This window comes from Oryctolagus cuniculus, chromosome 2 (assembly GCF_051225735.1).
Source record: "Oryctolagus cuniculus isolate XC-2025 breed Fujian yellow rabbit chromosome 2, ASM5122573v1, whole genome shotgun sequence".
NCBI classification, from domain to species: domain Eukaryota; kingdom Metazoa; phylum Chordata; class Mammalia; order Lagomorpha; family Leporidae; genus Oryctolagus; species Oryctolagus cuniculus.
The window spans coordinates 120,096,124-120,118,636 of NC_142868.1; the positions used below are offsets into that span (position 1 = coordinate 120,096,124).

General features: G+C 49.7%; 1 pseudogene and 1 gene segment (V, D, J or C); both read right to left on the reverse strand.

Annotated features, from left to right (window-relative positions):
• Positions 1–793: 793 nt before the first annotated feature.
• LOC149128020 (Ig kappa chain V region K16-167-like) overlaps positions 794–22,513 on the reverse strand; it is a 56,914-nt gene continuing 35,194 nt past the window's right edge. Inside the window, 1 exon segment of the V gene segment in view lies at positions 794–1,170. Within this exon segment, the coding sequence occupies positions 809–1,170 (362 nt within the window).
• On the reverse strand, positions 18,092–18,648 carry LOC149128021 (Ig kappa chain V region 3381-like; annotated as a pseudogene).

Consider the following 22,513-nt stretch of genomic DNA (forward strand, 5'->3'; position numbering starts at 1 on the left):
GGTTAAGCTGGTGGTAATAAATTAAACGTGTGTCCAAGTAAAGCTTAAAAGTGAAAGAGAGGAGAGTGGGAGTGAGGAAGGAGGGAGGACATGGTGGGAAGAGGCATTATACTCTCACAACTGTGGACAGGATGGGCCAGCCTTGTGCAGTGGGCAAAGCAGCCAAAGGCAGCACCAGCATCCACATGGGCACCTGTGGGAGTCCTGGCTGCTCCACTCCCAATCCAGCTCCCTGCTTGGCCTGGGAAAGCTCCTGTAGATGGCTCCAGTGTTGGAGCCCTGCACCCGTGTGGGAGACCTGAGAGAAGTTCCATTTCCAGGTCTTGCCAGACACTGTCTCAGCCACTGCAGCCATTGGAGGAGAGACCAGCAGATGGAAGGGAACTCGCTCTATGAAACTGTGTGTCTGTGTGTGTGTGTGTTTTGTGTGTTAAAAACACAAACGTTCAATAAGCAAATAAATATTTTAAATAACTATAGATATGTAATTGGTTTCTTTCATAAAATTTTATATTCACATGTATTTAAAATATTTTTCCTTGTAATAACTATAGTGTTCTCTCTGTTGCTCTATGAAACCCAAATGATGCTCTAGCTTTGAATACTCAGAAGAGTAACCGTTTTCCTTTAGCACAGTAGGGACATGGTCATGTCTGTGCTGCTTCCGCCAAGGAGGAGGAAAGGAGGGAGCCTCAGAGGAGTCACTCTGGCCCCTTCCACCCGACCCTGCAGGACCTTCAAGCCTGGCTGCTCTGAGAATCACTCTCAGCAGATGGGGCCCAGGAGCAGCAGCTGGGGCAGCCCAGCCTCACACTTCTCCTTTCTGGGGGGTTTTTGTTAGGGCTGGTATCACTGAGGTATCAGTACTACTACTATAATAATTGCCTTGACAGTAGTAAGTGGCAGCATCGTCACACTGCACGCTGCTGATGGTGAGAGTGTACTCTGTCCCAGATCCACTGCCTTTGAACCGCGATGGGACCCCAGATGCCAGAGTGGAAGCCTTGTAGATCAGGAGCTTGGGAGGTTGCCCTGGTTTCTGCTGATACCAGGATAATTCGTTGTTACCATAAACACTCTGACTGGCCTGGCAGTTGATGGTGACTGTGCCTCCCACAGCTGCAGACACCGAGGCTGGAGTCTGGGTCATCACAAGGGCACATCTGGCACCTGAGGAGGGAAACAGAAACACAGAGACCACACTCATCCTCACGTTCTAAGAGGACGCTCCTGCAGAGACAGGCAGCCCTGGCCACACTGCCCAAGGCCGTTTCTGCTGCTGGCCTTCCTTACCTGGAGCTAGAGCAGCAGGAGCCCCAGCAGCTGAGTGGGGGCCCTCATGTCCATGCTGGGTCCTGCCTGGCACTGCCTCCTGCATGGGGTGGGAGCAGCCTGCTCCTAAATGCCCAGAGAGGTGGGCGGTGCTCTGGGGACATGCAAATGAGCATGGGCGGGGCAGGGCTGTGCCCAGCTGAAGGGCCCAGGGCAGCTCAGAACTCAGCCCAGGGGCTGTGTCTCCAGCTGCCCCAGCTCAGACCAGGGCTGCACAAGTTTACCTTCAGTGCGCATGCTTCTGCTGGGAGATGTCACAACCAAAAGTCACTGAGGGACATTGGCCAAAACTTTAAGTGAACTGAATGACCTGATAGTGTATGCTACTCATGGTTAGGTTGGTATCTGTAGGAGAACGTCCTTTTTTCTGGAGAGTATATGCTAACATCTTAGAATTAGCAACCTGCACTTGCTCACCATTCGACTCTTGGTATCCATCATATCGGCCCAGATTCACAGTCAGATAGGAGAATTCTCTCCAATCCCTCAGCACCTGCACACAGGGTCAGTGTCCCCAGGTGTCCACATCAGACCCAGGTTGCACAGGTCTCCTACAGAGAATGTGTCTCTGGGGTCTCAGCAGAGAGAGGACCAGTGTGGGTAGAGGTCCACGCTCTCCTCACGGCTCAGCCCAGCTTTGCTGCTGCTGCTCCACCTGTGACAGGGGCTGCAGGGCTTGCACAGCCCAGAACCTGGAGAAGCTGAGCAGCTGCCCAGTGTGGTTCTGGTGGACGTCACTGAGGCCAGGGCGGCTTCTGCTTTCTCTATTTCCCTAACGGCCTTTGTGTGATGTAAATAAGCAATGAATCAAAAATATGGCGAGGGCTGTGATTTGTAAAACTGGCTGTGCTTGGATCCTGCCACACACTGGGAGTCCTACATGGAGTTCTGGGCTCTGGACTATGGCCTGACCCAGCCTCAGGTGGCAGGGTCATCTGGGAAACTACCAGCACGTGGAAGATCACTCTCTCTCTCTTTCTCTCTCTCTCTCTCTCTCCCTCTTTCTCTCCTTACTCTCTCCCTCACTCTCAGTCTCTCTCAGTCTGCTTTTCACCAATGCTCAGTCTTTCATGTATATAAATAATTATATATTTTGAGAAATGGGAAATATTGCCTTTAAGAAAATTATCTTCATTAGAATATGTATTAACCACAGTGAAAGACACCCTTCCAACACTGGGTTCCTCCTTTTGCTATCTAGTGTCTGGGCACTGAATCTTTTTTTTACCATTTATTTCTTTAAACTTTATTTATATATTTGAAAGGCAGAGTTACAAACAGAGAGAAGGAGAGGCAGAGAGAGAGAGAGAGAGAGAGAGAGAAAGGTCTTCCATCCGTTGGTTCAGTCCCCAATTTGGTCGCAACGGGCAGAGTTGTGCTGATCCGAAGCCAGGAGAAAGTAGCAAGGAGCCAAGAGCTTTCTCCAGGTCTCCCATGCAGGTGCAGGGCCCCAAGGACTTGGGCCATCTTCTATTGCTTCCCCAGTCCATAGCAGAGAGCCAGATCTGAGGGAGCAGCCAGGACTTGAACCCGCACCCATATGGGATGCCGACAGTGAAGGCGTTGGCTTTACCAGCTAGGTCACAGTGCCGGCACCCTGGGTACTGATTCTTCCACTGACCTGTGTGTTGGCTGGTTTCATTCCTCAGCAATTTCAGAAATTTAAAACCTTTTCCTCAATCAAAGGACAATTCGGCCAACTGACCATTACTGAGGCTACGATTAGTTTATTTTTTCATGAAACACAAGAGTTGAACTGCACGATAAGATCCCTCTGCCTCTGCCTCTGCCTCTGCCCCTGACACAGGAGGATGCACTACGTGGACCTGGACACCCACTGCCCGCTTGCCCCGAGCAATGGCAGTGCCCCTGGGGAGGAATCTCATGAGGAGCAGAGTGGGAGCAGGTGTAGAACGTTATATGTTTGTTTCTTATCTGCCCTGCCCACAAAATGAGAGATCTATGAGATGAAGGGCTCTGCTCAACTTTGTACAGTTATTCTGTGCATGGGAGATTGTGATACTGTTAGTTGTGTGCAGTTCTGAGAAACAATGAAGCTACTATTGATTCAAATCGATGAGAATGTTCTATTTGATTTTGGATTGCATGAAGAACTGCTCATTCAGGGACTGAAAACTGTCACGATTCCACCTGTGACCCCCAGGGGGAGGCAGCGCACCTCAGGTCTGGTAGTGACAGAGGGATTAGGGGGACTGAGACTCTCAGACTTGTCTAGACTCTTGAGGAACAGTGGTTTCTCCGCTCACTCCTCGTTGAATTCTTTGTTTATTGGAAGGTTAAGCTGGAGGTAATAAATTGAATGTGTGTCCCAGTAAAACTTAAAACAAAAAAAGGAAGGGGGGGGGGTCAGGAAGGAGGGCAGACTTGTGGGAAGTGGCATTACGCTCTCACAACTGTGGATAGGATGGGTCAGCATTGTGCGGTGTGTAAAGCCACCAAAGGCAGCACCAGCATCCCACATGGGCACCGATGGGAGTCCTGGCTGCTCCACTCCCAATCCAGCTCCCTGCTTGGCCTGGGAAAGCTCCTGTAGATGGCTCCAGTGTTGGACCCTGGCACCCGTGTGGGAGACCTGAGAGAAGCTCCATCTCCAGGTCTTGCCAGGCACAGCCTCAGCCATTGGAGCCATTGGAGGAGAGACCAGCAGATGGAAGGGAACTCTCTCTATGAAACTCTGTGTGTGTGTGGGTCCATGTGTGTGTGTGTGTGTGTGTGAGTGTGTGTGTGTGTGTGTGTAAAACACAGACTTTCCAAATGCAAATAAATATTTTTAAATAACTATAGATATGTAATTGGTTTCTTCCATACAAAATTATAATCACCTGTATTTAAAGTATTTTTCCTTGTAATAACTATAGTGTTCTCTCTTTTGCTCCATGAATCTCAAATGATGCTCTAGCTTTGAATAATCAAAAGTGTAACTGTTTTCCTTTAGAACAGTAAGGACATGGTCATGTCTGTGCTGCTGCCGCCAAGGAGGAGGAAAGGAGGGAGCCTCAGAGGAGTCAGCCTGGCCCCTTCCACCCGACCCTGCAGGACCTTCAAGCCTGGCTGCTCTGAGAATCACTCTCAGCAGATGGGGCCCAGGAGGAGCAGCTGGGGCAGCCCAGCCTCACACTTCTGCTTTCTGGGGGTGGGGGGTGGTTTCTTAGGGCTTGTATCACTGTGGAACCAGTACTACTACTATAATAATAGCGTTGACAGTAGTAAGTGGCAGCATCGTCACACTGCACGCCGCTGATGGTGAGAGTGAACTGTGTCCCAGATCCACTGCCTTTGAACCGCGATGGGACCCCAGATGCCAGAGTGGATGCATCATAGATCAGTTGCTTGGGAGGCTGCCCTGGTTTCTGCTGAAACCAGGATAAGTAGTTGTTACTATAAACACTCTGACTGGCCTGGCAGTTGATGGTGACTGTGCCTCCCACAGCTGCAGACACCGAGGCTGGAGTCTGGGTCAGCACAATGTCAGCACATCTGGCACCTGAGGAGGGAAAGAGAAACACAGAGACCACACTCATCCTCACGTTCTAAGAGGACGCTCCTGCAGAGACGGGCAGCCCTGGACACACTGCCCAAGGCCGTTCCTGCTGCTGGCCTTCCTTACCTGGGAGCCAGAGCAGCAGGAGCCCCAGAAGCTGAGTGGGGGCCCTCGTGTCCATGCTGGGTCCTGCCTGGCACTGCCTCCTGCATGGGGCGGGAGCAGCCTGCTCCTAAATGCCCAGAGAGGTGGGCGGTGCTCTGGGGACATGCAAATGAGCATGGGCGGGGCAAGGCTGTGCCCAGCTGAAGGGCCCAGTGCAGCTCAGAACTCATCCCAGGGGCTGTGTCTCCACTGTCCCAGCTCAGACCAGGGCTGCACAAGTTTGCCTGGAGTGCTCATGTTTCTACTGGGAGATGCCACCTCCCAAAGTTTCTGAGGGGCATTTGCCAACACTTTAGGTGAATTGGAGGACAAGGTGGTGTAATGTATTCATGGTTATGTTGGGATTCTGTAGGAGAAAATCCATTTTCTATTGAATACTTAGTTTCAGCTTAAAGCTAAGGTCCATGTCTTTACCTGCTGCTACTCTGATGCCCTCACATTGTCACGTCACGGCAAACCGCTGCACCAGGGAGATGTCCTCTGAGAGATGAGACTTCTGTCCCACACCCACCTCTGTACTGATCAGAATAAACATCCTTAGAACAAGCGGCTGCCAGAGAGAGAGCAGGACTCAGAAGGAGAACGCAGGTGCTTAGATGAGAGATCACACAGGTGCGCTCTCCCATCTGCAGCCAGAGTTCTGAGTCAAGGATGCAGGAGGAAACCAGAAGTGCGAGTTTCAAGGACTCACCAGAGGTCTGAGGAACATCAGAAGAGGCCAAGGCCACTCTGGCTGTCTGCAAGGTCTCAGCAGGAGTCTGTCTCCGTGGGGTGTGAGAACCACAAGCTGCGGTCCTCTTGCTGGTTTTAGAATTATTGATACAAAAAAGCCAGAGTTTCCTGGTGATCTCGCTGATGATCCTACATTCTGGGAAATCTCTGAGAATCAGCCTCTGCTCCAAAGGACCTCACTGACGGCTGAGCTGTTGATGGACTGGGTCCTCCTAGAGGAATTCAACCCTCTCCGATGCTTCAGTTACCTGCAGTAAAAGCCTAGAACTCAAACTGTAGGGCATGTGGTACACAGGTAGACCTGATTTAGGGATGAGAGGGTCCCTGGGGAAGGTCTTCACTCTCTGCTATAAGCCACTTGAGAGTCTGTCTCATCATAGACTAATGACTGGTAAATGAGAGTTAACAATTTAAGTGGCTGAGAGAAACACAAACAGTGCTAAGTGCCTGAATTTGTGTGGCCTCGTGGAAAGAACATAAACTAATTTTCAAAATCAGTGAGCGAGTCTTGAATGAGTTACTAAAACTAATATTAGTGAAGGGTTATGGAAAGGACGTGTATAATGAACAGGTTTTTTTGAACAGGGTGTTAAAGATTAAGAACTAGTAGTGTTAAACTAAAAGGTAGATGTTCCAATCTTCATAATCAATTGTTATAAGTAGATGTTCCAATTCTTTGCAAAATAACCACTATGTTTTTTGTAATCAATTATTATATAATTTAGCATCGCTTTGAGTCTCTGTTCTATTGTATCTCAAATATCAAGTAAATCTTTGAAATCAATGAAATTGTTACATGGCTATGGAAATCGGGATGAAGGAGGGGTTACACATAGTACAAGGTGAATGGTTTAAAGTGGATGGGAAATAGGCTGTGTTATCGTAAAGAAGAATCATTAACTCTGTAAGGATCACTAATGAGTGGACATTACAGAATTTATGAGAACAGTAAAATATGTGTAAAATGAACAGCTTTGCTGTGAGCATGTCTCTCATTCATCGCTATGCAGATGCTTCCCACACCATCGGGAAGCCCTGGATCTGCTGGAGCTGGCCTCTGGCACATCAGAAAAACTAACTTCCCTCTCTCCTCTGTCCAAAACCCATCACATTTTTCTTAAGAAAACCCGGAGAGGAGTTAAGGCTGGCTTCGTATCACAGTGGATAAGGCTGCCACTTGCAAAGCCAATAGCCTACATCAGAGACTGGTTTGAATCCCCACTGCTCCACTTCTGATCCCATTTCCTGCTAATGCACACCCTGGGAGGCAGCAGAAAATGGCCCAAGTTCTTGGATTCCTGCCCCACAGGGGAGACCCAGGGGCAGATCTGGCTCTGGGCTTCTGCTTGGCCAGGAACTCTCTGCCATTTGTGGAGAGCACCAGCTTTCACAAATTTCTCTTTCTCTCTCTCTCTCTCTCTCTGTCTCTCTCTGTCTTTGCCTCTCATCAATTTTCAGTCTTACAGGTAAATATATAAATATTTTGAAAGATTGAAAATGTTAACATTTAAGAAAATTATCTTTATTAGAAATAAGTATTCACCACAGTACAAGACACCCTGGTAAAACTGGGCTCCATTATTTTTACATCCAGTGACTGGACACTGATTCTTCCACTGACCTCTTTGTTGGCTGCTTTCTTGCTACAGCAATTTGAGAAATTTAAAAAGCTTTTTCTTCAATGAAAAGACTATTTGGCCATTTGACCATTACTGAGATACAATTAGTTTATTTTTTCAAGAGATAAAGTGTTGAACTGCCCAGTTCATCCCCTCTGCCTCTCTACCTCTGCCTCTGCTCGAGACAGGAGGATGCACTAGGTGGAACTGGACACCGTCTGTCCAAGTGTCCCCAGCAATTGCAGTGTCCAGGGAGGGTCTCACTTGACGCACATGGGAGCAGGTGTAAAACAAGTTTGCTTATTTGCCTGATCACTAAAATGAAAGATTCATGAGATAAAGAGCTCCGTTCGATTTTTTACAATTGTTCGATGCCTAGGAGACTGTGATGCTGTTAGACCTGTGCAGTTCTGTAGAATCGTTGGAGATACTATTGGTTCAATAAGATGAGAATTTGCTATTTGATTTTGAATTGAATGAAGACTGCTCTCTCAGGGACTGAAAGCAGATGCGATTCCATCTGTGACCCCCAGGGGCGCCAGTGCACCTCAGGTCTGGAAGTGACAGAGGGATTAGGAGACTGAGACTCCCAGCCCTGTCTAGACTCTTGAGGAACAGTGGTTTTTCTGCTCACTCCTCGTTGAATTCTTTGTTTAGTGGATTGTGAAGCTGGTGATTATAGAATGAAAGTATGTCAGTGTAAAACTTAGAAGGTAAAAGAAGAAACAGAAGAGGAGAGGGTGGGAGTGAGGAAGGAGGGAGGACAGGTGGGAAGTGACATTATGCCCTCACAACTGTGAATACCATGGACCGGCCTTGTGCAGTGGGTATAGCTACCACATGCAGCACCAGCATCCACATGGGCACCGGTGGGTGTCCTGGCTGCTCCACTTCCAAACGAGCTCCCTGCTAATGGCCCGGGAAAGCACCAGTGGATGGGACAAGTGTTTCAGCCCTGGCACCTGTGTAGTAGACTTGAAAGAAGTTCCATGTCCCAGCTCTCACCAGGCAAAGCCTCCCAAGCTCCTGATCTATGGTGCATCCACTCTGGCATCTGGGGTCCCATCACAGTTCAAAGGCAGTGGATCTGGGACACAGTTCACTCTTACCATCAGTGCGTGCAATGTGACGATGCTGCCACTTACTACTGTCAATGCACTTATAGTAGTAGTACTGGTTCCACACTGATACAAGCCCTAACAAAAACCCCCCAGGAAAGCAGAAGTGTGAAGCTGGGCTGCCCCAGCTGCTCCTCCTGACCCCATCTGCTGCCAGTGCAGCATTGGAGGAGTGAACCAGCAGATGGAAAACTCTCTCTGTGTCATTGTGTGTCACTGTGTGTGTGTGTGTGTCTTTCAGAAGCAAATAAATATATTTTAAAAACTATACAGAAGCCCACGCTGTGGCTCAGTGGGTTAACACCCTGGCCTGAAGCGCCGGTATCCCATATAGGCGCCGGTTGGAGACCCGGCTGCTCCACTTCCCATCCAGCTCTCTGCTGTGGCCTGGGAAAGCAGTAGAAGATGGCTCAAGTCTTTGGGCCCCTGCACCCACGTGGGAGACCTGGAAGAAGCTCCTGGCTCCTGGCTTTAGATTGGCAGAATTACAGCCGTTGCAGCCATTTAGGGAGTGAAGCATCGGATGAAAGTCCTCTCTCTCTCTATCTCTCTGCCTCTCCTCTCTCTGTGTAACTTTGACTTTCAAATAAATAAATAAATATTCAAAAAATTGTACACATAAACACAATAAACTGTACATATGAAATTGGTATTCTTTATAAAATTTTATAATCACCAATATTAAAAATATTTTTCCTAGTAATATCAATAATGTTTTATCTTTTGCTGTATGAATCCCAAATGATGCTCTAGCTTCGAATACTCAGAAATAATAATTGCTTTCCTTTAAAACAGTAGGGACATGGTCATGTCTGTGCTGCTGCTGCCAAGGAGGGTGAAAGGAGGGAGCCTCAGAGGAGTCAGCCTGGCCCCTTCCACCCGACCCTGCAGGACCTTCAAGCCTGGCTGCTCTGAGAATCACTCTCAGCAGATGGGGCCCAGGAGGAGCAGCTGGGGCAGCCCAGCCTCACACTTCTGCTTTCCTGGGGGGGTTTTGTTAGGGCTTGTATCACTGTGGAACCAGTACTACTACTATAAGTGCATTGACAGTAGTAAGTGGCAGCATCGTCACACTGCACGCCGCTGATGGTGAGAGTAAACTGTGTCCCAGATCCACTGCCGCTGAACCGCGATGGGACCCCAGTTGCCAGTTTGGATGCAGAATAGATCAGGAGCTTGGGAGGCTGCCCTGGTTTCTGCTGATACCAGGATAAGTCGCTACCAATGCTCTGACTGGCCTGGCAATTGATGGTGACTGTGCCTCCCACAGCTGCAGACACGGGGGATGGAGTCTGGGTCATCACGACATCGGCACATCTGGCACCTGAGAAGGGAAACAGAAACACAGAGACCACACTCATCCTCACGTTCTAAGAGGACGCTCCTGCAGAGACGGGCAGCCCTGGCCACACTACCCCAGGCTGTTCCGCTGCTGGCCTTCCTTACCTGGGAGCCAGAGCAGCAGGAGCCCCAGCAGCTGAGTGGGGGCCCTCGTGTCCATGCTGGGTCCTGCCTGGCACTGCCTCCTGCATGGGGCGGGAGCAGCCTGCTCCTAAATGCCCAGAGAGGTGGGCGGTGCTCTGGGGACATGCAAATGAGCAGGGGTGGGGCAGGGCTGTGCCCAGCTGAAGGGCCCAGTGCAGCTCAGAACTCAGCCCAGGGGCTGTGTCTCCATGGCCCCAGCTCAGACCAGGGCTGCACAAGTTTGCCTGGAGTGCGCATGCCTCTACCAGGAGACGTCACATCTAAAGTCACTGAGGGACATTGGCCAACACTTTAAGTGTATTGGAAGACAAGTTGTTTTAATTGATTCAACGTTAAGTTGGGATTCTGTAGGAGAAAGTCTATTTTCCAAGAAAATGCTTAGTTACATCATAAACGTGAGGTTAATGTCTATCTTTTTGAGAGAGTTGCTGGACTCTGATATCCTCCCAATGGCACTGTGTTCTCACGTGGGGTCCATTCTACAGCACACAGAGAACAGCTGACTGTAAGCTGAGCGAGCACACAGTGCCTCTCAGAGAGAATCTGTTGGGTAAGTATCTGATGACCTCCTGTCAGAGTAGGTATGTGACAGCGCAGGGTCAGCTATCAAAGGACAAGGGTGGAGGAGGAGGCTACGATTGGTTGATCTGTGTCTGCACAGAGTGGAGAAATTGGCATTGCAGGGACATGAGAGGTAGGACTGAGTGGAGGGATGAGGAGTGATGGAGGAGGAGAGGAAGGAGTCTGGGATGCAGAGGAGGCCCTGCCCCACACTGACATGCAGTCCCCGTGGGTTGAGGAGGCTCTGAGAGAATGTCAGTCGGGGGCACAGCTGCAGGAGGGACTGATGGCAGATTTGTGCCCTCATGGAGTGAGCAGAGACAGTGAGGAGCTGTGGGTTTCACCCCAACCCGCGATTTCTCCTGTGTTATATTAAACTCAGGCCTCAGCTGTGGGATTAACACGGCCATGTGGAGGGAATGGATTTAAAGTTATTGAGACCAGAGTTCAAATCCCAGCACTGCACCTGCTCACCGTGGGACTATGGGTAACCTTCCCTGCCTGCTGAGATGCAGTCAGATGGGAGAATTCTCTTCAATCCCTCAGTACCTGCACACAGGGGCAGTGTCCCCAGGGGTCCACATCAGACCCAGGTTGCACAGGTTTCCTACAGAGAATGTCTCTCTGGGGTCTCAGCAGAGAGAGGACCAGTGTGGGTAGAGGTCCACGCTCTCCTTACGGCTCAGCCCAGCTTTGCTGCTGCTGCTCCACCTGTGACAGGGGCTGCAGGGCTTGCACAGCCCAGAACCTGTGAGAAGCTGAGCAGCTCCTCGGTGTGGTTCTGGTGGACGTCACTGAGGCCAGGGCGGCTTCTGCTTTCTCTATTTCCCTAATGGCCTTGGTGTGATGTAAGCAAAAAATAGAAAACATGGCGAGGGCTATGATTTTTCAAGAAATGGCTGCACTTGGGTCCCTGGCACACACTGGGAGTCCTGCATGGAGCTCTGTGCTCTTTTCCTCAGCCTCACTCAGCCTCGGCTGATGGGATCTCCTAGGAAGTAGCAGCACATAGAGATTCTCTCTCTCTCTCGCACTCAGTCTCTCTCACTTTGCACTTCATCAATGTTCAGATTTTCAAGTAAATAAACAAATGTTATGGAAAATGGAAAGGGTGAACATTTAAGAAAATTATCTTCGCTAGAAATAAATATCAATCACAGTACAAGACACCCTTGCTACACTGGCTTCCCCTTTTTTATCTCCAGTGTCTGGGCACTGATTCTTCCACTGACCTGTGTGTTCTCTGGTTTCATGCTTTAGCGATTTAAGAAATTTAAAAAGCTTTTTCCTGAATTAAAATTCAGTTTTCCTGTCTGACCCTTACTGAGACTACAGTTATTTAATTTTACAGGAAACACAAATGTTGAACTGCCTGATACGTTCCCTCTGCCTCTGCCCCTGAGACGGGAGGATGCACTAAGTGGACCTGGACACACACTGCCCATTTATCCGGAGCAATGGCAGTGCTCCAGGGAGGAATCTCACACACAGCACAGTGGGAGCAGGTGGAGATCCTTCTATGTGTGTGCATTATCTCCCTGCCCACTAACATGTAAGCTCTATGAGATGAAGGGCTCTGTCCAAATTTTTACAGTAATTCTATGCCTAGGAGGTTGTGATACTGTTAGTCATGTGCCACTGTGTACAAAGGATTAAGGCACTGTTGTGTCCTGGACTGCCCAGATAGAATGAAGCAGTGAGTGGCCTGCGCCATAGCTCAATAGGCTAATCCTCCACTTTGCAGCGCCAGAACACCGGGTTCTAGTCCCGGTCGGGGCGCCGGATTCTGTCCCGGTTGCCCCTCTTCCAGGCCAGCTCTCTGCTGTGGCCAGGGAGTGCAGTGGAGGATGGCCCAAGTTCTTGGGCCCTGCACCCCATGGGAGACCAGGAGAAGCACCTGGCTCCTGGCTTTGGATCAGCGCGATGCGCCGGCCGCGGCAGCCATTGGAGGGTGAACCAACGGCAAAAGGAAGACCTTTCTCTCTCTCTCTCTCACTGTCCACTCTGCCTGTCAAACATTTAAAAAAAAAAGAAAAAAAAGAATGAACCAGTGAGACTCACCGTAATGCAAACAAAGGGACTTTATTACAGGTCCAGCATGCTGGGGCCTGGCCTCCCTGCAAGGCAGTGCTGGGAGACCAAGACCCCCTTTCTTTGTTCCCGGGGTTTCTATAGTTCCCAAACAAGTATTACGTCCGTATTCCTTCTTTCCCCATATGGCCATACACGGAGCCCACCCACCTCATTGGTTGCCCCCCCTGGCCCTGTGGGACCAAGGACAGCCCAGTGTCAGGTTTCGTCTTCCCACAACAGGCACATCCCACATCCCGGGCCTAGCAGTTCCTTTGTCTTGTGAGAAGCCTGTCCTGGCGTGGCTCTGGCCTCTCACATTGCCCGCTCTGACAGGTAACTTAAACAGAGGAATCTGCCTCTGGACTGGGCGAAAAGGATTCATACTGTTGCCTTAGAACCATGAGGTGGACCATGTTTACTCTTGCCTTTACGAAGTTTACAAGCTTATTACGAATGCACGGGCCTATGGTCAAAGCTACCACAGGCATCACAAGGGGCCCGAGAAGGGTGGATATAAGGGTGGTCAGCCAAGGGGGTCGATTAAACCAGGCCTCAAACCATCCCTCCTGTGACATCCGCTCTCTTTCTCGTCTGGCTAAACCTTCCCGCACCTTTGCCATGTTTTCTCAGACTACCCCTGTATAATCAGCATAAAAGCAACATTCCTCCCCCAGTGCTGCGCAAACCCCACCCTCCCTTGTTGCAGGAAGACTAAGTCTAACCCCCTTCTGTTTTGCCGTACTACTTCTGACAAAGAGCTTAAGGACTTTTCTAAATGGGCGATGGAGTCTTCTATTCTCTTCATGTCTGAGTCAACAGCCGCCCTCAGAGCTGTCAGTCTCTGGCCTTGGGTAGACAGGGCAGCAATTCCTGTCCCAGCCCCCGCTAACCCTAGACCTAAGAGTGTTGCCAGTGTTATTGCAGTTACTGGCTCCCGATGGACCCTGTACCTTAAATGCCCTTCCCAGTGGGCATATATTTCTTCTCCCATGTGATATAACACCCTTGACAAAATAACTATCATTGCACAGAACTCCTTGGAGGCATTGAAAACCCTACTGTGAATACACGGGGTGAGTCCTGTTTTTGAGCATATCCACCACCCCTCTCTCCCTGGAATGACCCATTTAGACTTTCCAGTATTGTTAAAACTAATGGCACAAAAGTCCTGCCTGGCCTTTGGGACCGCCACACACAGGAACCCATCCCCAGAGACTTCCTGTAGAGTTATCCCAGGTTTCTCCTGAGGGTTGCAATTACAGAATTGGCTGGTGTTGGCTTCGACAGGGGTTGCATTCAGTCCCACTGCCTCATAACAAGGTGGTCTGACACCGTAACACAGCCAACAGGCTTTGGTTACCTCAGGGGTAGAGTGATTTAGCACACTCGCATAACACCCCACAGCAGACCCCCATGCAGAGTGTTCCCTTCCTCAGGGTCATGAGTATTGTGGGTTTTTTTCCCAGCCCAGGAGTGGGGGTTGCGAGACCAACAGGGGAAGGTTTTGGACCTGTCAGTCAGCCCCTATTTTTCTTTTTATACTTTGATTACTTTATTTGGCCCTAGCATTACTGGGGGCGAGATTACACTTGTCTTAGCCTAACTGTAAACAACACTCCAGGGTCCTTCCTGGGGCCTTTTTGCCTTCCTCTGTGAAGGTAAGAACAACCTGATTACAGGCCTTAGGAGATGACACTTCTCACCGCAGAGTTTCCTACTCCTGTCATTGGAAGATAAAGATTGCTGCGTCCACAACACAGAGTACTGCCCAGGAGTAGAGAAAGCAAGTTTGCAGGGGCATGTGCTGGACCGGTTTCGTTTTGTCTGATGTAATCACCTAAGCTATCACTAATCCAATACCCTGACCCGGTGGCCTCGTAACCCCAGCTCTTACAGAAATAGTTTTCTGGCCCCCCACACTTCCAAATATTGCTTTTATGTCCAGGGCATACGTAAAACTCGAGTTTCTTCAGCCAAGCGATGCCGACAATGCTGTCGCTCGGCACAGTGTATAGGACATAACTTGGACACCAACATCCCATGTCGGAGTGGGTTTGATTTCTGGCTTCCTCTCCAATTTCCAGCTCCCTGCTAACGCACATAATGCTGATGCTGGGAGGCAGCAGGTGATGGCTCATGTACTTGGGTTTCTACGACCCTTGTGGGAGACCCTGATGGGATTCTGGACTCCTGGCTTCTGCCTGGGCCAGTCATGGCTGCTGCTGCTGCTGCTGCTGCTGCAGCTGGCATTTGGGGAGTAAAGAAAACAAAACGGTCCCTCTGTCTGCCTTTTAAATAAATTTTTAAAAATTGACAAATTTTAAAGAATATACCACAATTTGTTTGTCCAACTATTTTTGGACAGTGTGTTAGTCCCAGTTTTTGCTATTGCAAACAATGTTACTATGAACATTCTTAAATCTTTCTCTTAATCCACATGCCCAAGAATGTTTATAGGATGGATATATAAAAGTGGAATGGTTGGGTTTTAAGGCATATGTATGGCCAAATTTTCGAGGTGACATCAGCAGTGTATAAAAGTTCCCCTTGCCCTACATCTTGGGGAGCACTTGTTTTCTTTGTGAGTGTGAAACAATTTCTCATAGTGGCTGTATTTGTCTCCCCCTAATTACCAGTAAAATTGAATTTCCTCTGAGTCATGGGCTGCCTGTTGTCCCCAGGCACATGCTTTCGGGCCTCATTCAGAATCCCTTCCCGCTCCTACATAGTAAATAGGACCTCGAGGAGTTGCTGGCAATTGTCTGAAGTAGGGTTATGGGTAAATAAAATAGAATCTAAAAGGCCAATAAGATCCTGTGGTTTTTCTGAGAAAGGGGCATGTTGAGCCTTTCAATTATAGAGGTCACAAGTGGAAAATGGCCAATATTGCTACACACGCTCCCCGTTCGCCCCTGGAGGCCCTATGACCCACAATGGAAATGGATGCACCATAGAGGATGAAACCAAACCTTCCTCCTGTAGGCGGTGATGATTACGGGTGCCATAAGCAGTCCCACATTGAGAGTGGAGGTGGGGAGGTAGAGTGCTCGCCCCCTCAGCTCCCGAGGAAAGCTGAGCTACTTGAGGGGGTGGCGGTACATATGGTGGAGGTACCTGCATCTCCCCAACCTCTAAATCTAAGAGACTAGGGTAATATCTGAGTGAGACAGAACTTGGGTTTTTCTGCCCCCCTTGTTGAGGCAAATCCTTGCATGCCTCTGCCTTCTCCCTAGGTCATTTTGCCACTAGAATCCTCCGCCCCTCCACTTCAGGGGGCACAAAGTCAAAATGTTTCAGCCAAGGCAGGGGGTTCACCATCATATCCTGCCACATTAGGATGCAGTATAACTGGTCTGGGTGTCCCTGGTGCTCCGGTCTCTGTATCTTCTCTTTGACCCTGCTTATTCTTGCTTGGTCAAATGTCCTCACTGGGGGCCAGCCTACCTCAAATGCGGGCCACTCAGTTGAACAAACAGTTACCAATTTACCTTTTTTCACTTCCACAGAGAGGGCATGAACCCTGCATGGAAATCCAGGAAGTGTGAAGTGATCAATGACAGTGGCTGGCCCATGGTTCCTTACCACTCTCTGAGTTAAAGCCGTGGAGAGAAACAAGAAAACAGAGACACACAAAGACAAGACAATAGCACGTTCTGGACTGTAGAAAAGGAGACAAATTCTCACTGACAGCCGTAAACTATGCCATATATGTGTGTGTGTGTGTGTGTGTGTGTGTGTGTATACATGTATATACATATATACGTGCCTTCCACCACATATATACACATATATATGTATATACGTGTGTGTATATATATATGTGTATATATATATATATATATTGCTCTGTGGGAGCGACCCACTTTGTCTTAGTCCAAATTATTCAATCCTAACAGTGCACACACCCTTACCTTGAGGTTCTTGGCCAGCAGGGACGTCTCCCTGCTGCCAGATGGAGGCCCCCAGCACGTCCACTTATGGCCACATGCCGTTCTCCCTCTAGTTCTCCATTAGATTACCCCTTACATCTACCAGACTCCTCCGCTGGTACTTCAGAGTCTGTAGCCCTCTTATGAAAAGACTGGATCTTGATGTTGCCCTACAAATAAAATCCCACTATGGTGAGGGGCCACTTCCCATGGGACTCTCCAAAAGGCAGATCCCAGATGAGCCCCCAGATGTTGCGTCCCAGATCTCTCAGATGGAAAGAACCAGCAAGACCCACCATAATGCAAAGAACAAAGGGACTTTATTACAGGTCCAGCATGCTGGGGCCTGGCCTCCCATGCAATGCAGTGCAGGGAGATCAAGACCCTCTTTCTTTGTTCCTAGGTTTTTTATACTTCCCAGGTCAACAAGTATTATATCCACATTCCTTCTTTCCCCATATGGCCATACATTGAGCCCACCCAGCTCATTGGTGGCCCCCACCTGGCCCTGCTGGACTAAGGACAGCCCACCTCATTGGTTGCCCCCATCTGGCCCTGCTGGACCAAGGACTGCCCAGTGTCAGGTTTCATCTTCCCGCAACAGGGGCATCCTGGGCCTAGCTGGTTCCTTTGTCTTGTGAGAAGCCTGTCATGGCATGGCGCTGGCCTCTCACACTACTATTGGTTCCATTTGAGGAGAATGTTCCAGTTGGTTTTGCATTGAATGAAGAACTGCTCAATCAGGGATTGAAAACTGATGTGATTCCACCTATGACCCCCAGGGGGCGGCAGTGCACCTTAGGTCTGGTAGTGAAGAGGCATCGGGAAGATGGGGACTCACAACCTTGTCTAGACTCTAGAGGAACAGTGGTTTCTCTGATAACCCTTGGTTGAATTTTGTTTAGTGGAAGGTTAAGCTGGTGATAATAAGTCAAAAGTATGTCAGTGTAAACTTAAAGAAAAAGAAGGGGGGGGGGAGTGAGGAAAGAGAGAGGACATGGTGGGAAGTGGCATGATGCTGTCACAACTGTGGATATATGATAGGCTGGGTTGTGTAGTGGTTGCAGGCACCAAAGGCAGTGCCAGTATCCCACATGTGTGCCAGTTGGAGTCCAGGCTTCTTATCTTCCAATCCAGCTCCCTGCTTGGCCTGAGAAAGCACCTGCAGCTGGCCCTCATGTTTGAGCTCCAGCACCCATGTGAGGGAATGAAGGAAGTTCTCTCTCCTAGCTCTTACAGGCACTGCTTGGCCATTGCAGCCATTGGGGAGTGAACAAGAGAATGGTAGAGAACTCTCTATATTTCTCCCTCAAAGTCTCATTCTCTCTCTCTCTCTCTCTCTCTCTCTCTCTCTCCCAGTGTGTGTGTGTGTGTCAGTGTAGCAGAGACTTTCAATAAGCAAAGAAATCCTTTTAAAAAACTGTAGCTATGAAATTGATACCGTTTATAGAATTTATATAATCACTTGTATTTGAACTCATTTTGCTTGGAATACATATAATGATTTCTCTTTTACTCGATGAATCCAAAATGATGCTCAAGCTTTGAATACTCAGACAGAATAATTCATTTCCTTTAGAACAGCAGGGACATGGTCATGTCGGTGCTGTTGCTTTCCTGGGTGGTTTTTATTAGGGCTTGTAACACTGTGGTACCAGCACTACTACTATAAATGCTTTGACAGTAGTAAGTGGCAGCATCGTCACACTGCACGCCACTGATGGTGAGAGTGAACTGTGTCCCAGATCCACTGCCTTTGAACCGCGATGGGACCCCAGATGCCAGAGTGGATGCCCAGTAGATCAGGAGCTTGGGAGGCTGCCCTGGTTTCTGCTGATACCAGGATAGTTGGTTGCTAATGCTCTGACTGGCCTGGCAATTGATGGTGACTGTGCCTCCCACAGCGGCAGACACGGAGGATGGAGTCTGGGTCATATCATAGGCACATCTGGCACCTGAGGAGGGAAACAGAAACACAGAGACCACACTCATCCTCATGTTCTAAGAGGACGCTCCTGCAGAGACGGGCAGCCCTGGACACACTGCCCGAGGCCGTTCCTGCTGCTGGCCTTCCTTACCTGGGAGCCAGAGCAGCAGGAGCCCCAGCAGCTGAGGGGGGCCCTCGTGTCCATGCTGGGTCCTGCCTGGCACTGCCTCCTGCATGGGGCGGGAGCAGCCTGCTCCTAAATGCCCAGAGAGGTGGGCGGTGCTCTGGGGACATGCAAATGAGCAGGGGCAGGGCAGGGCTGTGCCCAGCTGAAGGGCCCAGGGCAGCTCAGAACTCAGCCCAGGGGCTGTGTCTCCAGCTGCCCCAGCTCAGACCAGGGCTGCACAAGGTTACCTGAGGTGCGCATGCTTCTACCGGGTGATGTCACCTCCCAGAGTCACTGAGGGAAATTTCCAACACTTTAAGCGAACTGGCAGACAGTTGTTGTCATGCATTCATGGTTATGTGGGGATTCTGGAGGAAAACGTCTCTTTTCTAGAGAATAGTTAACACCTTCTAGCCTAGGGCCATGTCTTTTCTTGAGTGTTCTGATGCCCTCACATTGAAAGTTCACGGAGACCGCTGCACCAGGGAGATGGTCTCTGAGAGACGAGACTTCTGTCCACACTCACCTCTGTACTGACTCAGAATAAACATTCTCAGAACAAGCAGCTGCCAGAGACCAGGACTCAGAAGGAGAACGCAGGTGCTTAGAGGAGAGATCACACGTGTGCACTCTCCATCGGCAGCCAGAGTTCTGAGTCAGGACACAAGAAGAAACAACGGGTGAAAGTTTCAAGAGGTCACCATAGGTCTGAGGAATATCAAGAAAATAACTTCCCTCTCCCCTCTGTCCTGAAACTTTCAGGTTTTTCTTAACATCCGGAAAGGAGAGAAGTCCAGCATCGTGGCACAGTGGATATGCCTGCCACTTGCATGCCAGCAGCATATACCGGAGACTGGTTTGAATCCCCACTGCTCCACTTTTGATCCCATTTCCTGCTAATACGCACCCAGGGAGGCAACAGAAAATGGCCCAAGTTCTTGGATTCCTGCCCCACAGGGGAGACCAGGGGCAGTTCTGGCTCTGGGCTTCTGCTTGGCCAGGAACTCACTGTTACAGCCATTTGTAGAGTAAACCAGGTTATGGAATATATCTCTATCTCTCTCTCTCTCTGTCTTGCTCTCTCACTCTCTTCTCTCTCTCTCTCTCTCTCTCTCTCTCTCTCTTCTCTCTTCCTCTCAATTGCTCTCTGTCTTTGCCTCTCTCCAATTGTCAGGTTTCAGGTAAATAAATATTTTGAAAAATAGAAAATGGTACCATGGAAGAAAGTTAACATCACTAGAAACACACCCTCTTAAAACTGGGCTCCATTTGTGGTTATCTCCAGTGTCAGGACACTGATTCTTGCCACTGACCTCAGTGTTGCCTGGTTTCCTGCCACAGAAACGTGAGACACTCAAAACTTTTGCAGCAATCATAGGATGCTTTGGCTCTGTGACCATTACTGAGACCACACCTTAGCTTTTTCCTGGAAACACAAGTGTAGAACTGACTGATACGTTTCTCTGCCTCAGTCCCTGTCTAGGCTGAGACTGAGGATGCACAAATGCACCTGGACACCCACAGGCCCCTTGTCCTGAGCAATCGTGCTGCCCAGGGGAGGCCTCTACCATGGAGCTGAGAGGGAGCAGAGGTAGAACGTCATTGGTTTATTATCTGCCCTGCCTGACTTGTGCCAATTCTTCTATGCCTAAGGTTGTACTACTGTTATTTGTGTACAGATGGGTACAAACAATGAGGCTGCTATTGGTGCAATTCGATGAGAATTTTTACTGGTTTTGGATTCCATGAAGAACTGCTCTATCAGGAATTGAAAGCTGACGCATTTCCACCTCGTCTTGCTGGAAGATCCCTTCTTCCACCCGCACGGGCCTTGAAAAGGCACCCGGCCATGCTGGAGTCTGTCCCAACATCTGCGCACACCTGACATTTCCAGCCCAATCAGCACAAGGCCGTCGGTTCTGCTGCCACCCGAGGGGGCTCACACCCGGCAGCTTCCCCAGGGCATCTTCCGGAAGCGAGTGCAGCCCAGCTGACACCTGAGCTGTGGTTCTGTGGGCTGCGAGACGGGGAGCGTCTCCTGCATTTCCTTCCTATATTCCATATTGCAGCTATCTCAGCTCTAATACGTGAGAAAGCAGTCACTCTGCCCCCCTTTGCCACTACGGAAAGAAAATCTAACTGCTACTTGGGGCTCTTTCATGGCCAATACTCCTCTTTCTAAACTTTAGGACAGGACGACACCACGGCTCACTAGGCTAATCCTCCGCCTTGCGGCGCCGGCACACCGGGTTCTAGTCAGGGTTGGGGCGCCGGATTCTGTCCTGGTTGCCCCTCTTCCAGGCCAGCTCTCTGCTGTGGCCAGGCAGTGCAGTGGAAGATGGCCCAGGTCCTTGGGCCCTGCACCCCAGGGGAGACCAGGAGAAGCACCTGGCTCCTGCCATCGGATCAAGCGCTTTGCGCCGGCCACAGCGCGCCGGCCGCGGCGGCCATTGGAGGGTGAACCAACTGTAAAGGAAGACCTTTCTCTCTGTCTCTCTCACTGTCTCTCTCACTGTCCACTCTGCCTGTCAAAAAATAAAAAAAAAAGAAACAATGAAGCTACTATTGATTCAAATCGATGAGAATTTTCTATTTGATTTTGGACTGCATGAAGAACTGCTCAATCAGGGATTGAAAGCTGTCATGATTCCACCAGTGACCCCCAGGGGGAGCCAGTGAACCTCAGGTCTGGTAGTGACAGAGGGCTTGGGAGGACTGAGGCTCACAGCCTTGTCTAGAATCTGGAGGAACAGTGGTTTTTCTGCTCACTCCTCATTGAATTCTTTGTTTACTGGAAGGTTAACCTGGTGGTAATAAATTGAACGTGTGACCATGTAAAACTTAAAAGAAAAAGAGAGAAGTGGGTGGGAGTGGGGAAGGAGGGAGGGCATGGTGGGAAGAGGCATTATGTTCTCACAACTGTGGACAGGATGGGCCAGCCTTGTACAGTGGGCAAAGCAGCCAAAGGCAGCACCAGCATCCACATGGGCACCGGTGGGAGTCCTGGCTGCTCCACTTCCACTCCAGCTCCCTGTTTAGCCTGGGAAAGCTCCTGTAGATGGCTCCAGTGTTGGAGCCCTGGCACCCATGTGGGAGACCTGAGAGAAGCTCCATCTCCAGCTCTTGCCAGGCACTGCCTCAGCCACTGCAGCCATTGGAGGAGAGACCAGCAGATGGAAGGGAACTCTATGCAACTGTGTGTGTCTGTCTGTCTGTCTGTGTGTAAAACACGACTTTCAAAAAGCAAACGAAATTTATTAAATTACTGTAGATATGAAATTGGTTTCTTACATAAAATTTTATAATCACCAGTATTTAAAATATTTTTCCTTGTAATAATTGTAGTGTTCTCTGTTTTGTTCTATGAATCTACACTGATGTCCAGCTTTGAAATCTCAGAAAGAATAATTGACTTCCTTTAGAACAGTAGGGACATGGTCATGTCTGTGCTGCAACCGCCAAGGAGGAGGAAATGAGGGAGCCTCAGAGGAGTCAGCCTGGCCCCTTCCACCCGACCCTGCAGGACCTTCAAGCCTGGCTGCTCTGAGAATCACTCTCAGCAGATGGGGCCCAGGAGGAGCAGCTGGGGCAGCCCAGCCTCACACTCCTGCTTTCCTGGGGGGTTTTTGTTAGGGCTTGGAACACCGTGGTATCAACATTATTGTAATTATAATCCTGTTGACAGTAGTAAGTGGCAGCATCGGCACACTGCACGCCACTGATGGTGAGAGTGAACTGTGTCCCAGATCCACTGCCGCTGAACCGTGATGGGACCCCAGATGCCAGAGTGGATGCCCTGTAGATCAGGAGCTTGGGAGGCTGCCCTGGTTTCTGCTGATACCAGGCTAACCAACTGCTAATGCTCTCACTGGCCTGGCACTTGATGGTGACTGTGCCTCCCACA